The sequence below is a fragment of the Polistes fuscatus genome, unplaced genomic scaffold (genome assembly GCF_010416935.1).
Source record: "Polistes fuscatus isolate 324 unplaced genomic scaffold, CU_Pfus_HIC Scaffold9, whole genome shotgun sequence".
NCBI classification, from domain to species: Eukaryota; Metazoa; Arthropoda; class Insecta; order Hymenoptera; family Vespidae; genus Polistes; species Polistes fuscatus.
The window spans coordinates 7260651-7277881 of record NW_025113173.1 but is presented as its reverse complement, the minus strand read 5'-3'; the positions used below and the strand labels follow the sequence as shown (position 1 = coordinate 7277881).

The window sequence follows — 17231 nt, the reverse complement described above, 5'->3', positions numbered from 1 at the left end:
AAAAAATAAAAAGAAAAGAAATATTCTATCTCAAAACTGTTTGTCGTTCGTTGCAATATTGTAAATATCGATCTTCCCTCGATTATTATTATTATTATTATTATATTATTATTTTATTTTCCATTATTTTTCCTACGAGATTATAAGAGACTTTTATACCAACACAAAAATAAATAAATAAAAAGAAAGAAGTTTAAAAAATAAAAATCCAATTGTTCGCGAAGGTGAAAAAGAAAAAAAAGAGTACGAAAAAAAAAAAAAAGAAAAAAAATAAAACAAAAACGGAAGGAAAAGAAAAAGATATTAATCTGTCGTACCGTCGAATTCTCGTATTTTTCAGCCCTACTACCAATGTTACCGTTTTCATGGACCAAGGAGAAATATTTTGACATGCCAAACTACAGAACGACAACGTCTACGTCCGATATGCGTTACCCGTGTCCAAGATGTTGGAAAACTTATACTACCAAGAGTGCTATGACGGCACATCTCAAATACGATTGCGGTAAACCGCCAAGATTCGAGTGTCCATATTGTGGTCAACTTAGCAAGAGGAAATTCAACATCCAATACCATGTCAGACACAAACATCCGATGAAGCCATTCGCCTGCAATACTTTATTCTAATCTAAACGATATTATATCAATTTTATTTTTAATATTTTTCAACCCCGATAGAAAACGAAATTCGTTAACTCGTTATTAATTTGAAATCATTTTTATTAAAACGCGATCAAATTTTTATATTTAAATTCAATTGAATTCAATTAGATTGAAATTATCGTGAATTATTTTACAATAATTATTTGTTTTAATATTGTTTCTCTATTCTTATTTATTTATTTATTTGTTGTATAGATATATATATATATATATATATATTTTTTTCCTTTTCAAATATTTTATTGTTACAATGTACAATGATCGTACACTGATTCTATCTTAAATTTTAACAGCTTATCGTTTATAATTGTTGCAAATTTATTTTTTTTTTTCATATGTTTAACACTAAACGTAAAGTTTTTTACGGATCATTATTATAGTTATCGTCATAATCATTATCATTTATCATCATTATAATTATTATTTAAACGAGTTAACATAGGATATGATATTAATCGTATAAACATTCCCCTTTCGATAAAATATATATTTATATTTATCTAACAATAAATCAAAAAAAAGAAACTTGCGTTATAAATTACGTTATTTGTAAATATTATATATAATAACATATTAAATTAAGTAGAATCGTATTAATACTTTATTAGCACCTAATGTTTCTCACAATTACGATAAATGTGGCCCTGCTAAACTGTGATATAAAACGTAATTAAATTAATTAATAATAATAATAATAATAATAAAATAATTAAAGAAAGATTATGTGTGTGTATGTGTGGGATGATATATATAGATGTGCGAATGAAAAAAAAAACTAATGTATCGTATGTTTTTATAGCAAATAAAAATAAAAAAAAAATGTTATTTCACTGATTAGGATACAGTTAAAGAAAAAAGAAAAAAAAAAAGAATATAATAAGAAAAAAATAAATCAAACCATAAAACCAATCAAATGATCCTCTCTTCAAATATGAAAAAGTAAAAGAGTGAGAGAGAGAACATATATGTACTATCATCTTTGTCTATTTTTTCATTCTAATTATTTTTAACTCTTTTTTTCAATCTTTCTATTTTCTTTATTATTTTTGTCTTGTATCGCATTGTCTTGAAATCAAACGAACAAATACCCGAACGATTGTGCATGGTGTCCTTAAAAAAAAAAAAAAAACAAAAAAATATAATGCATGTGTGCCGATAATATTGAAAATGCGTCATAAAAATATATTTGACGATTTATATTCGATACAAAAAAAATATATATATATACATATAAAATGATATTTTATTTAAAAATAAGTCAGGAAAATAAATGATTACGTTTTAATAAATGGCACACGCTTAAGGATTCGCGAACGAATGTTGATTGTTACTTTTCTAAATTGAAACTTTACTCTCTCGTGATTTCATCTAGGATTCTAATCTAATCTAATCGATGATCACTCGATTGATTCGATCGGAAAAACCTTTATCACGAATTACGATTTATTTTCTTTGATACGAAATAATAAATTACGTTTAAACGGAAGTACGTGGGGGATCCAGATTGATTAACATTCGTTAAAGTTGACACTTGTTGAACCATTGTACCCAATTTTATAAATAAAAAAAATAATATTCGTGAAACTATGATAAGGGGAAATGATGATGATGATGAAGAAGAAGAAAAAAAAAGAAAATAAAAAGAGGAATAGGAGGAGGAGGAGGAAGTGGAGATGAAGAATAAAAATTGAACAATATTGATCTAATATCAATGATTTTTTGTAGGTACAACATCTGGCTACGTTCAACTGTTATCGTCGACTAATTCAAGGAAAAAATTGAAGAAACGTGACCCCCTCTACAATTTCCATACCGGCAAGTTCCATTGTCCTAATTGTAACAACGGTTATGGGAGACGGGACACCATGTTGGGACACTTCAGGTACGAATGCGGCAAGGCACCACGTTATAAGTGTCCCTACTGCTCGCTTTGCAGTAAAAAAACATCGAACATTTATCAGCACGTCAGGTGTATGCATCCGAAGGAACCAGTGACTTTGGTTAAACTTTATTGAACTTTTTATCTCGTTTATTGTTATTATTATTATTATTATTGTTGTTGTTGTTATTGTTGTTGCTGCTGCTGCTGCTGCTGTTGCTGGCTGCTGCTGCTGCTGCTGCTGGTGGTGATGACGATGACGACGGTGATACTGTTGTTATTGTTTTTGACGAATTATTTAGGCGTAACAATTATATTTTTTCTTAACGTGAAATGAAATTCTATTTCAACAAATATTTTGCCATTGTATTATTTATCGGAATTAATATATATATTAGTTAATGGGGGATTGAGAAAATGATGCATTTGATTTTTTTTTTTTTTTTTATTAATGATCCAATTGTTACGCCTAATATTTTCTTTTGGTTTTCTTTTTTTTTTTTTAAATTGAAGGAAGTAACACAACGATTGTTTTTTTATTGTACAATTTTGTATATATATACATACATACATATATATATATGATACATGGGTACGAAACGAGCACGATTATTACGACGATTAGGGTATTTAATTTATCCTATGATCTTATCATTGTTTCTTCATCTTGTAATATAAATTACGCTGTAATATATATAATAATTATATCTCATCTAACTTTGTCGTTTTATTATCAAGAATTCCAAAAAAATACAGAAACAAATAAAAAAAAGAAAAAAAAAGAAGAACTTATTAATGAATTATGCCATTGTATACGAGTATTATTATATTATTATACTGAACATGTGTTTTATCTTTGATGCAATTTTCTTTCTTCTTCTTCTTCTTCTTCTTTCTCTACCACCAACACCCCCCTCCTCCCCCCCACCGCCCTTAAAGTCGATCAATAAAATTTTCATCCCTTAATAAATATCTCGATGTTTATTATTTGTATTTATTTGTATTTACAGGCGTCGCTAAAACTTCCGGATTATTATCTTCGATGGAAAACGAAAAAAAAAAAACAAAAATGTGTATTCAAGAATTATAAAAACGTATATCACGAAGAAATATTATTTAAATATTATACGAGAGAAGGTTGGTCAACGTTTGGGGAAAAAAAAGAAAAGAAAAGAAAAGAAAAAAAAAAAAGAAAGAGTCTCGAATAAAATTTTCTTTTACTTTCGTTGGATAGACAAAAAAAATTAGAATTTTACATCCTCGATCGATTAATTTTCAAATTGTTCGATGTAATTAATAAAATAATTGAAACGATCGATATTCGTGACAACGTCGTGAATACACGGGTGGTTTCTCTTTTTTTTTTGTTTTTTTTTTCTTTTTTTTATATTTAATTATATCGCAAAGTGAAAAAAATTATTCTCGCAAACGATATTTTTAATAATTACGAATAAATGTGAAAAATCTACGCAGACGATTAACGAACAACGTGAATTCGGTTTCAGAATTTTGGACGATGGAACCTGGACGTGGACAGGATCAACAAGAATTGACGCAGTATCAACAACACCAATCTTCTGAACGTTACAAGAATCAACGAAAATCATCATTGGATAATTTGATGATGGTTTCTTCCAAATTGAAAAAGTATCATTGTCCGAAATGCGATAAATCATTTTCACAAAGTTACTCGATGTATCGGCATTATAGATACGAGTGCGATTCTTTGCCACGTTATCAGTGTCCGTATTGTGGTCACGTAAGCAAGTGGTCACATTCTATCTACAATCATATCAGGAAACTTCATCCAGGACAGGAAGTCATCCTTAATAAACTCTATTAAAAATCTTCAAGAAAGAAACAAACGGAAATAAAAACAAACGAAAGAAAAAGAGAAAAGAAGAAAGAAAGAAAGAGACTCGAATTTATCAATTTACGTTTCTTATTTTTCTAAACATTTTTTGATAAACCTTTTTTCTAGGAATTATCGTGGTACGTCTAAAAAAAAAAGGAACATTAATTAACAATTATTTATGTTCGAATTTACGATTATTAAAACCCGTTATATAGTTCTCGATCTAACGTTAATGATCAGAAATAATAAAATAAAAAAAAAAGAAACGTTGCAAGTTAATGATCGTTCAGTATTTAAATGTTTGATTAAATTTGAATGATTATTTTTTCTTTCAATATTCGAACAATATATATATATAGAGAGAGAGAAATAAAAAAATAAAAAATTAGGTGGTTAATTATTTATCGTCTGACATTCGTTTACTTTTTGTTTGCTTACAGATTTCAAACCAATCGTGATCAAGAACTTACAAGAACCTACTGTGACATATCATCGACTCGTGCGTTGTACGAAATATCGAAAGATAATTGTTCTAGTCGAAGTATTGCATTTTTTTAATTCATCAATAAAATTATTTTATTGTTTTTAATTATTTTAAGAACAGATACAACATACATGTACATATACACATACACACAAATAATTATTAATGAAATAATAATAATTTATTATATACAAAAATTATAAAAGTAAATTAATAATGAAATTATTATTAATTCGAAAATTAGATTAAAAGTGATTCCATTAAAAAATAAAAATAAAAATTAAGAAACAGACACACATACACATATACAATTATACAGGCATGCCAAGGAATTGCAATGAAAGTATTATAGAATTATTTATTATAGTCGATGTAAAAAGAAAAGAAAAAGAAAAGAAAAGAAAAGAAGAAAAAAAAAACTAGTAGAAAAGTATTCTGCAGTTTATTGTAAAATGAGCGTAAAAGACTGGATCTGTTGATATTATTAAAATAAAATAAAGGTGACTATAAAAAGAAAGAAAAGAAACCGAAAAAAATATAATTAAAAGTAATGTAAAAATTATTATTTTAATTATTAATTATCTTTTTTATTTACTATTTAAACGTTAACGTTATATTATAAAAAAGAAAATTGTTAAAAACATATTGAAAATACTTAACGGTATAAAAATAATTATACAAATTTTAATACAGTTGGACGAAAAATAATTTGATAATGATGCACGAAAAAAAAAAAGAAAAGAGAGAGAGAGAGTATCTGAAACGAGACGAAAAAAGAAAAGAATTCGTGGATAAAAGTAATTAATAATTTTAACCCCATAAAAGAATTAATTCTTTTCCAGGTAAATCAAGATCGATTGCATGGAGGAGAACGTGCATGGAGGAATGCACTACATCGTTCGTTGCACTCGGTATTCTGCTTCATCTTCAAAATCCCGCTGCAAGTCGTTCCAGATGAAACTACGGTGTACTAATTGCAATTATGGTATTTTATAAATACGTTAAAAATAATTTACAATGTTGAGGCAACATCGTGTTTGTCGCGACTGAAGTACGATTTAAATACGAGTAATATAAGTAAAATAAATTACGAACGAATACTTTTATTTTCTTTTTTAAACGAAATTCTCATTGAAATTATTATTGAGATAAAAATATATAATCGTTGCGTGTCGAATTTTTTTATCCTACTCTTTTATACCAAATGTAAAACCGATTGTGTTCTACGTTGCGATAAAAGTGATGATCGATTATAATTGTAAATAATTATCGATCATTAATATCGCACACGCAATGCAAGAAAATTAATTGAAATATATATATATGTAATTAATTAAATACGTTCTTACCAGATCTGCTAGAGAAAGTATCCTAGAAATGATAATATATTTTTATTAATTAGTTATGATGATATTGTAAAAAACGAGTATGCTAAATTTGAAGTAATTATTATGGGAATGTTTTTAATCAAGTTTCGCGATCGTAATCAATTTTAATCACCACACATGCACATGTCATTTATACACGTATTCACTTATATACACGTATTCCTTTATAGGCACGTATTCACTTATACACACGTATTATTCACTTATGTACGTATTCACTTCTACACGTATTATTCACGTATGCACGTATTCACTTCTACACGTATTCACTTATACACGTATTCCTTTATGCACATATTCCTTTATGCACACGTATTCACATATACACGTATTCCTTTATGCACACGTATTCACATATACACGTATTCACTTATACACGTATTCACTTATAGACGTATTCACTTATACACGTATTCCTTTATGCACACGTATTCACTTATACACGTATTCACATATACACGTACGAAGCTTTGAACCAAATCTATTAAAAAGTCGTCGTATGTATCGATTATAATAAAAAACTGAATTATTAGCTATATATATATATATATATATATATATACCGACGCGCACGATGTTACCTCGACCGTGGATCGTTGTTAACTGAAAGTTAACGCGATCACGTGATGAGATCATACGTCAGAGTTATAAACTAAAGGTTACCTCTAATTGTTTACACTCGTTCCTTTCAATAATACGTTAGAAACGGATTTATATACTACGCGTAACAATGTTTTTTGAACATAGACATCCGTAATGACTTTTAACAACATATCTATCCATAATGTGAACGTATATATAAGAATAAAATTAATATTTCAACGAAATTAACGAATAAATGATATTTACAATGTTATAATACGCGAACAATATTTTTACGTGTAAAATAGAAACGTTCAATTAATTTCATTACATTTTATTTTATTGATTATTGTTGTATCAATAATTATTTATATATATATATATTATAAATAATTATAATATTATGTATATAATAATTATTGTTGTATCAATAATTTATTACGTTAAATGTATTTTACGAATGAAATTTCAGTAACAACGATAAAAAGTTTAGAATAACCAACAGAAAAAAAGAAAAGAATTACGGTGTGAATAATTTTAATTACGGTGCTATAATATAATTTCGTGATTTGTCATGGTGATTAAGATTTCAGTGATCCTTCTACTCTCATGGAACACCTGGGGGAAAAAATAATCATCGACGTCATCGAGATGGAACAATGATCCCAACGATTATTAACAAAAAACATTGTATAAAACTCTTCGACAACGATTTCTTCGATATTTTTAATCTACAAATAAACAAAATAAAAATGTTTCGATATTTGTCATTTTACAAAAATGTTGATCAACTGATCAACCAAATAAAAAAATCAAATATATCCCATTCGCAAATCCCAATTTCTTTTCCTTCGTCCAATAATAATCAAAAATAAAAAAGAATACAAAATTACAGAATATATCATCATAATTCATAAACGAAAAACAATCGACAAATAATAATAATAATAATCATAATTCCACCTTTTTTTAAACAATCAACACGAACATTTTCTTACCTATTTTCGTACACTTGTCGAAGAAAAGTAAAAAGATTCATTTGTTCCGTTTCTTTCGATAAAGTAAAAAAAAAACCAATTTATTATTTACAATAATTCCCAAATTAAATGATTTTAATTTCTTCTTCTCTCTCTCTCTCTCTCCCTCCCTCTCTCATTGTCAATTATAAATTCATTTAAAATTAAATTCGAATGTTCCTTAGAAATTCTACTTATCCATATTTTTCAATTTTTTCTATACTTCTATATTTCTAATATTCCACAAGTGATGACCAAGCAGACAAATTAAAAATCAGATTGGCTAATCCTAAAACCCTTTTGTTTTTTTCCTGTTCGTAGGACGACGTCATTTGGAACCATGCCAGCAGAAACCATACACGATGAAAAACGACCCCTCCTATTGGCAAAAGTCCGGCAAGATGGCTTATCATTGTCCACGTTGTAACGCTGGTTATACTTACAAGAAGACCTTGAAGACACACATGAAGTATGATTGCGGAAAGGAGCCTAGATTCAAGTGTCCTTATTGCAATAAAAGGGACAAGTGTTCATCGAACATTTACAAACACGTTAGAATACGACACGATGGTTTGCCAGTGACCGTTCATCGAAATTAAAAACAACAAAATAAATGAAAATAATAATAACAATAAGAAGAAGGGGAATAGGAAGAAGAGGAAGAAGAATAAGAAGACTAAGAAGAAGAAGAAGAAGAAGAAGAAGTGGAAATACGTGAAACGTGAACATTAATGTATCTCTCTCTCTCTCTCTCTCTCTCTCTCTTTGTCTCTGTCTCTCTGTCTCTCTCTCTTTCTCTCTCTTATTTACAGATAATTATAATTCTCATTTTTCGATCTTCGATTTTTCCCCGGCCCCCGTATCCACCCTCTACGAATAATAAAATCATTTTCTTTTTTCGCGATATTAATCGAATTTTAATGAATAGATCCTTCGACAAAAAAAAACAAAACATTGTACGTAATAAAATTGAATTGATATCAATGAAGAATACGTTCATCGTTGTTAAGAGAAATAATTGAAAAAAAAAGAACATATATACGTAGTAAAAAATTTGCGAGATCTGACGTGCATATATATATATATATATATGCGTTAATATTAATTTAAATAAATTTTTTGTTTCTTTTATTATTTTTATTTATCTTTTTTTCTTTTTTTTCTTTTCTTTGTAATTAAAAGAATAATAAAAAGAAAACACGATAAAAAAAATAAGACGAGTATAATGCGGGGATAGGTTGAGAAGGTTTGATCCTTCCAACGCGAAAATCAAATTGTTTGTTTTTTTCTTCGATCGAACTCGGTTTTATTTGTGGAGGGGGGGGAAAGAAAAGAATAAATAAAAAGAAAATAAAAATTCATCTTCTTGCCGAAACTCTCAAAGCTATTCAATCCACCCCGTGTCTCGTATACACCAATCAGGTTTCAATATTTGATCATATTATTTCGTTCGCAAAAAAAAAAAAATTATATGTGTATTAAAAAAAAGAAAATAGAATCGGTCAGAAATATATATCATGGGGAATAATCTTAAGGTTTATTTTCAGATGAAAGAAGAAGTTTGTACGTCAATTTGGGGGTGCCGAACAAAACGTTGCTGAACGAGTTCGTCTGTCCTAAATGCAACGCAGGATATCGGCGTTCCGGTGATTTAAGTAGACACAAATGTATACAATTGCAAAGATACGCATGTCCCTATTGTAACAAAAAAGACAATTCTACGTCGAATTTGTACAAGCATATAAAAAAATGGCATCCTCATGATCAACCATGTTTGAGAAAATTCTTTTGAATATAAGTTAAATACAATTTAATTTACTAACTAACGAACGAACGAACGAACGGAACAAACGAACAAACCAACAAATGAAAATAAAGATCATTGAAATGGTATTACTTACGGTGAAACCCCCCCCCCCCACCTTCAGACCAACCCAATTTCCAACCCCAACTCCCTTTATCACTCACGCCTCTAAAAATTGATTCACATTTTCACGAGGAAGTTGAAAAAAGTTCCGAACCCGACACACGGGCTGAAAAACAAACCATTTAAGTTGAATTTTATTAAAGAAAAAAAGTCAAGAAATGTCAAAAGGTTTCTATGTTGCGTTCCTTTGAAGGTTCAAACTTTTTCAACCCCTTCGTAAGAATATAGAAGATTCTTTTGATCTGTCGTTATTATTTTGTTTTTCGTTCTTTTTTTTTTGTTTGTTTGTTTCTTTTATCTTCATTCTATCGGTTTGATATTTTTGTTCTTTATGTTTTCTTTGTTTCAGTTCAACTCGCACGCCATTCCTTTTTAAAACGGAACGTCGAATTAAAAAAAAAAAAAAAGAAGAAGAAAAAGAAGTAGAAATAATTTACACAGGATGTATATATGTAATATTTTTGACGCACACACAAAAAAATGATAGAAATCGTAATGATCGTTCTACCCGTTTTCAAAAAATCAATTACGTTTTGAAAATCTATTATAATTAACCCACTTTTCAATATGACGAAATAACGTTGATTATAATGAATAAAAAATTAATTTTTGAGAAAAGTCAAATGAAACGATATGAAAAAAAAAGAAAAAAAAAGAAAGAAAATTTATCCTTACAAAATGTTTTATTTTTTCCAGATAACCGAGATAATCTGAAGTTGGATGGGTCGTCGTTTTACCGGCCAACAGTGTCATACGAAAGTGCGTTACAATTAGGATACAAGTTTCATTACGATCAAAGGAAAAGTTTCGAGTGTTTGAAATGCGGTACATTTTTTACCCAAAAGACTACGATCACTCGACACGTAAGATACTTCTGCGGACGTGGATATCGTTATAAGTGTCCATATTGTGATACGAAAGCGTCATGTTCGTCAAACATCTACAGACACGTTAGATCACGTCACAAGGGTTTAAACGCGCATGCCGTTAAATTGTTCGCATCATTCGAATCCCAAAGAACGACGTAAAATAAAAAATCATTTGTCATATAAACGATGGTGAAAAAAACACCCCATTTTCCAGTGCAATATCTACGACCGTCGAAATAAAATAAAATAATTCTCAAGCGATTCGCCATAATAATTCAATGGTTCCCAAAAGTTCGATATTATTAGCTTTAAAATCGACAAAAAAAAATGTTTCTTTTTGTTGATTTTATTTACGAACTCGTTCATTAATTTGTTTAAATAAAATACATTATTGATTGCCGCCCCCCCCACCCTTCTCCTCTTTCTCCATCGAAAAAAAAAAGAAGTATTATTAAAACGAACTAATTAATTTATCGGTTATTGGGTGAAATTAAATGGAAACGTTGTTGTTGTTGTTGTTGTTGTTGTTATTATTGTTGTTGTTGTTGTCCATTCTCATTTTTGTTTTTCCTTTCTCTCGTGAGGGGGGGGGATATGGGGGCTGATATGTGCGGAAATTTTGGGAACCATTGCCATAATCTGTGGATACGTATTTACATAGATAATTATTTCATTTAATTTAATAATTGTAAGATAAATTCATGTGTGTTATATACATAATAAGTCTGTCTCTATATTTAATATCCAATAACTTCCAAATCTGAATATAATATGAATAATATTCCTTGAATTATAAAAAATCCTCGAAAAAACACAAAAAAAAAAAAAAACAAAAGAAAAAGTAACAACGTTCACATGTTTTATAATATTTTTCTTTTTCTCTTCACATTTTCTTCTCTCTCTCTCTCTCTCTCTCTTTTTTAATTTTTTTTCCTTTTTTTTTTTATATAATCCAACCACTGCAACGCAAACACTTATGCGGCGAGAATACTTTTCTGTAAGTAGTTCGAAAAAAAAAATAAAAAAAAAACGCGAAGATCTGCGTTTTTCTAATCAACGGTGAGTGGACTGGGGGGGAGGAGGAGGAGGAGGAGGAGGAGGAGGAAAGAAAGGAAGGAAGGAAGGAGGGGGTGTCAACGAGGAGGTTCTTTTCTTTTTTCTTTTTTTTTGTTTTCGTTTCCTCTTCGTTCTTTTTTTATTTTGTTTTTGTATTTCGTTTAGATTCGATCCGTAAAAATAATAAAAAAAAAAAAAAAAAAAAAAAAATAAAAAGAAACGAAAAATTCGCAATTTAATTTACTAATAAATACGAATGAAATTTTCAGGTATTCGGGTGAGGATAGGAAAAAAATCGAGGAAGGTCTATTCCCTTCAAAAAAGTCACTATTGTCCAAAATGTAATCGGGGATTCACCCAGAAGAAGAACATGAAACGTCATTTGGATCACGAATGTGGCATGGCGCCGAAATATCAATGCCCGTATTGCGGCAGACCCTCGAAATTTACGCAAAATATTTATGCACACATAAGAAAATATCATACCGGTCAAATGTTGTATTTTACAAAACTTTATTAATAATGTAGAAGAACATAAACAAGAGGAAGAAGAAGAAGAAGAAGAAGAAGAAGAAGAAGAGGAAGAAGAATAAGAAGAAGAGGAGCTGGAAGAAAACATGATGCATACAACGACATATTTGTATCACGAATTATTCCAACTATCGATAATGATTTTTAATAACGCTTATTATTGTTCATATTTATTGCTTTTAATTTTTCATCCCCATAGAAATTTAGGGAAAAAAAAAAAAAAGGAAACTCTCTCGCCGAAAAATTGTTTTTTTTCTCCTTATTCTTCTTTCGTTGTCGATCATAGCAATGACGATTATATCGTTTTTAAACTTTTCGACGATTCGTATTGCTACGTTTATATTATAACATTTGTTTAGAAAAAAGAAAAAAAAAAGAGAAAGAGAAGGCAAAAAAAAAAGCACGATTTTCGATATTTATTTCGGACGAAATTTATGTCAGAAAAAAAATGAAAAAAGAAAAAAAATAAGTACACTTGTCCGATAATAAAAAGAAAGATTTTAACCACATAGAACATAATTAATACACATATATATGGTAAAGAAAACATAAACGTGTTGTTTAAAATATTAGTTAAGAAAAGAAAAAAAATAAAAAAGAAAAAATAAAAAATGCATTTATTCGTACACAATAACCTCTCATTATTTCGTAACAATCATTGTCATAAAGTTGGATGTCAGATTTTGTTCATTAATCATCACAATCTCGTCATTAAAATTCGTTGGCGTCGATAACGAGAAACAAACAAAATTATAAACGACAAAAATCATAAAGCAAAAAACCAAAGAGAAAAAAAAACAAAAAAAAGAAACGATACATCGTGTGTCTAGGATATTTTAACAATGATCAACCCGTTAAATTACCTAATTCCTCTCACGTGAAAACCGTTACTTTTCAGCATTATTTCAAGCGTCATCATTGTCAGCATATTGGGGAGTACCACTTCTACCTGGGAGAAGGGTCAGAAGATGCCTAATTCCAAACACCACGATGAGAGGGACCTACGAATGTCCGAATTGTCGAAAAATCTACAAATGGTATCGTGGTCTTCATAGGCATTTGACTTACGAATGCGGCAAGGCACCACGTTTCAAGTGTCCACATTGCGTCTACACCGGGAAACATAGGTCGCACGTTTATTCTCATATCAAGAGCAATCATTATAATTGTGCTGTCTACGCGGTCGACACGCAGGAAGATTAAAAGAACAAAAACAAAAATATATATAAAAAATATATAAAATATATAATAATAATATAATTATATATATAAATATATATATAATTATATTCTATTTTTTGTTTGTTTGTTTTTTCTTTTTTTATTTTATTTTATTTTATTCCAATCGTTATTCCAATAAATTAAAAATGTAAGAAATATTCAATTGAATTACGAAAAAAAAAAAAGAAAACATTTTCGAACGATTTTTCCTACTATTACAATTGAAATTATTATCGTCGTTAATGATCGATTTGTTAGAAGAAAAATTGTATATTTGTTATTAGAATTGTAATAGGAAAAGAAAGGAAAGAAAATGGGGGAAAAGAATAAAGAAAAAAGGAAAGAATTTGTTGTAATTCTTGGACAAAGAACGAATGTGCGTAGTTGTAAAATAACGTAACACTTTGATTTGTTAAATAGGATAGTATGATGCGAAGAGTGAGAGAGAGAGAGTGAGAGTGAGAGTGATCTATATTTGTTTATTTTAATAATTTTTATTTCCTGTTAATTGACGATTGTAGACTTAATTATTCGTTAAAAAAAATGAATCAAGGAAATTCAAAAAAAAAAGAAAAGAAAAGGACAATTCGAGTGATACTTTTTCTTTGTTGTTGAAATATATCCAATCAAAATGGAGTATATTAATAAAGTCAAATTAAAGTAATATCTAGTTCTACCCCCCCCACCACCCCAACCTCTCCATAATCTTAAACCCTTACCATCGACACCCTAATTATCTAATAATATGGGAATATGTAAAAGAAGAATACGCTTTTTGTGAAAATTCGGCGAATTGAAATTTTTTATAAAAAAAAAAAAATTTGTATAAAAAGATGAGAGAGAGAGGAGAAGAGAGAGAGAAAAGAAAAAAAAGGAAAAAGAAAAAAGAAAAGGAAAACGAAAGAAAGAAAAATGCATCGGAGAGTTGTGATTGTTAATGGTCGTCGTTCATTCGATTAAAATTAAAACTAATTCTATGATAATTCGTTTTTTTTCAGATTACACGTGGAAACAATGGAGCGGAACAACGGTAACGACACAATTAACGACAACGTTAACGACAACATTAACGACGGCCATTACGGCAACAACAACTACAACGACATCAACGACAAGTTCAACATCGTTGGATATCGGTTCGTCGATTGTTAATATTAATCAGAACAATATTGGGAATCGTCATCCTTGTCCAAAATGTTACAGAAGTTACAAACACCGTAGTCATATGATGCGACACCTTAGATACGAGTGTGGAATACCACAAAGATTTAAATGTCCCTATTGCAAACAACATTTACGACAAAGGACGCACGTTTGGACCCATATTCGTACATTACACCCTAATCAAGAACTTTATTGCATCGATATTGGTACAAATGCAAGATTAATCAAACAAGAACACAGGAACGAATAAAATTAGGTTTCTTTTTATTTTTTTTTTCCCCCGTTTTATTTTGTTTTCATTTGTTTTCGTGTTTTATGGATTTTTTTTTTCTTTCTTTTTCAAATAATACAATCAAATTGGACAATTTAAAGAAGGTTCGTGAAAGGGTATTGTTAAATATTAATTTGTTTTGTTTTGTTTTTTTTTTCTTTTTTTTTTTTATTTCAAATCAAATTTATAGATGATTGGTTAGAAGACAAATGTATTATTATTATTATTATTATATTATTATTATTTTTTATTCTTCGAAACTCGACTGACGATTATATAAAAATATTGAAAAGAAAAAAGAAAAGTATGCAATAAAATTGGATGAGACATTTGGGTGCTCAAAATGTGTTCCAAATAAAATGAATATATTCTTCGATAACTTATGCAAGTCGGAAATTAAAATGATTAGGGTTTATTATATATACCATGGTTTGATGGTTACGATGGGGGGGGATTATGATTAATAGTGTTCAAGAAATTAGATTATTCTTTTTTTCCTCAAATTTTCAGAGTTGGACATTGTCGATTAAAAATAATTGACATTTTTATTTTCACCTAGTTTAATGAAAAGAAAAAAATATCTATTTATAGAGTAGAGATATGAGATGATAATATAAATTTACTATTTAATATTATAATTAAATAAATTATATCGAAATGTGTCCAAATCTGAGAATCGGGTTAAATTTGTAATCAGTGCAATGAAATGAATACGATTCGTTAAAAAAAAAAAAAAAAAATAACAAAAAAAAAATAAAGAGAGAAACAAAATTGAAAAACTGTTATTTGAATAATATTAATATTGTTGACATTGTAAAATAAAGACAAATTATTGTTGGATTACGTTGAGAGAAAATAATTTTGATCAATTATTTTTTTATAATATACCAAACGTATTAAATTTTATTTATACGTTGTTTAAAAAAAAAAAAAGAAAACATAGTTAAATTTGATGATCGTGTATGCGTGTGTACGCGCGTGTGTGTGTATATATAAATTAAAACCAAATAATCCCAGGTACGAATCCTGGATCAATCCTTAGAAATAATATAATATATCAAATATTTTGATGTGTGTTCAAGATTTCTTCTAGATTCGTAAGGAAAGAAATTGAATACGAGATTAACGAAGTAACTCTAAAGAACATTTTTTTTTGATTTCAGGTTAATCCAATCCCGGAGGAAAAAAGGGGGGAGAAAATTTGGAAGAGAAATATTATATTTCATATTTCATTTTTGCATAATTTTCAGACGATTCACAATTGGGACTAAAATCGCGATACAAATATTTATTTTATTTCTTACACGTGAATTTGAATTGAAAAATTGAAAAAACTAGAAATAACATATTTAAAATAAATTAAAGAAAATACGATTCGATCGATGAATAAGCAAAAAAAAAGAGAAATATTATTTATATCTAACATTATTATTATTATTCATTGTCCTTTTTTTAAAAATCAATTATTTTCCTTAACACGAATGAAAGAAACTCTAGGGAAGTAGAAAATTCAAATTAATATAAATAACAAAAAATAAATAATTATATATATATATAAGGAAAAACTTATATACATATATTTATATATTTATAACGAAAATAAAAAAATAAAAAATTCTAGATAAAAAAAAGAAAAGAAAAGAACTCGCGTTTTTGAATAGGTCGATACGATTAATACTCGAACGCTAAACAGAGAAAAAAAAATTAATAATAATAATAATAATAATAAATTAAAATATAAAAAAATATATAAAAAAACGGGATTAAAACAAACCAGGTGAAAAAAGAAACTTAAGCGTTAATCGTCTCTGCGTGTTACAGGATACAACTACCAGGTAGAACAACCACCAATGACAACGACTGTACCACCAAACGTCATCTTTAAATATCGTCCAGTAATTGACGAGGAAATACGGCCGTATAATAACAACGAAGGATCGCATACGTCGATAAGGTTCAGGTCTAGGCATACAGTGAACGATGATAAACCATTTCGTTGTCAAAAGTGCGGACGCGGTTTCACATTGAAGAGAAACATGGATCGCCATATTAATTACGAGTGTGGCCACGAGCCAAGATTTCAGTGTCCATATTGTGGGTTACGTAGCAAACAAACGTCACCGGTTTATGCACACATCAGGAAGAAACATCCGGAAGAGGAAGTTTTTATCTTCGATATGAAGCTTTGAATTACGAATCATCGTCGTCGTCCTCGTCGTCGTCTTCATTTGACTCGAAGATTTTTCTATCTTTTACTTTCTTTCGAAAGGACTATGATTGATTGATTGATTGATCGATCGATTGACTGATTGCATAGAATTTATT

At 28.8% G+C, this 17231-nt stretch overlaps 1 protein-coding gene and 1 long non-coding RNA gene across 2 annotated transcripts in view; both read left to right on the top strand.

The window, feature by feature from the left end:
• The window catches only part of LOC122525387 (longitudinals lacking protein, isoforms N/O/W/X/Y-like), a 111673-nt gene extending 96764 nt beyond the window's left edge, over nucleotides 1-14909 (top strand). Inside the window, exon 7 of the mRNA XM_043648163.1 lies at nucleotides 14470-14909. Coding sequence (XP_043504098.1) covers nucleotides 14470-14885 — 416 coding nt within the window. The 3' untranslated portion in view covers nucleotides 14886-14909. The remainder of the gene's footprint in view (nucleotides 1-14469) is intronic.
• Nucleotides 9725-10587, top strand: LOC122525392. The gene is made up of 2 exons (XR_006305779.1): nucleotides 9725-9757; nucleotides 10491-10587. It is a non-coding gene; the product is annotated as an uncharacterized LOC122525392 (long non-coding RNA).
• Nucleotides 14910-17231: the final 2322 nt, after the last annotated feature.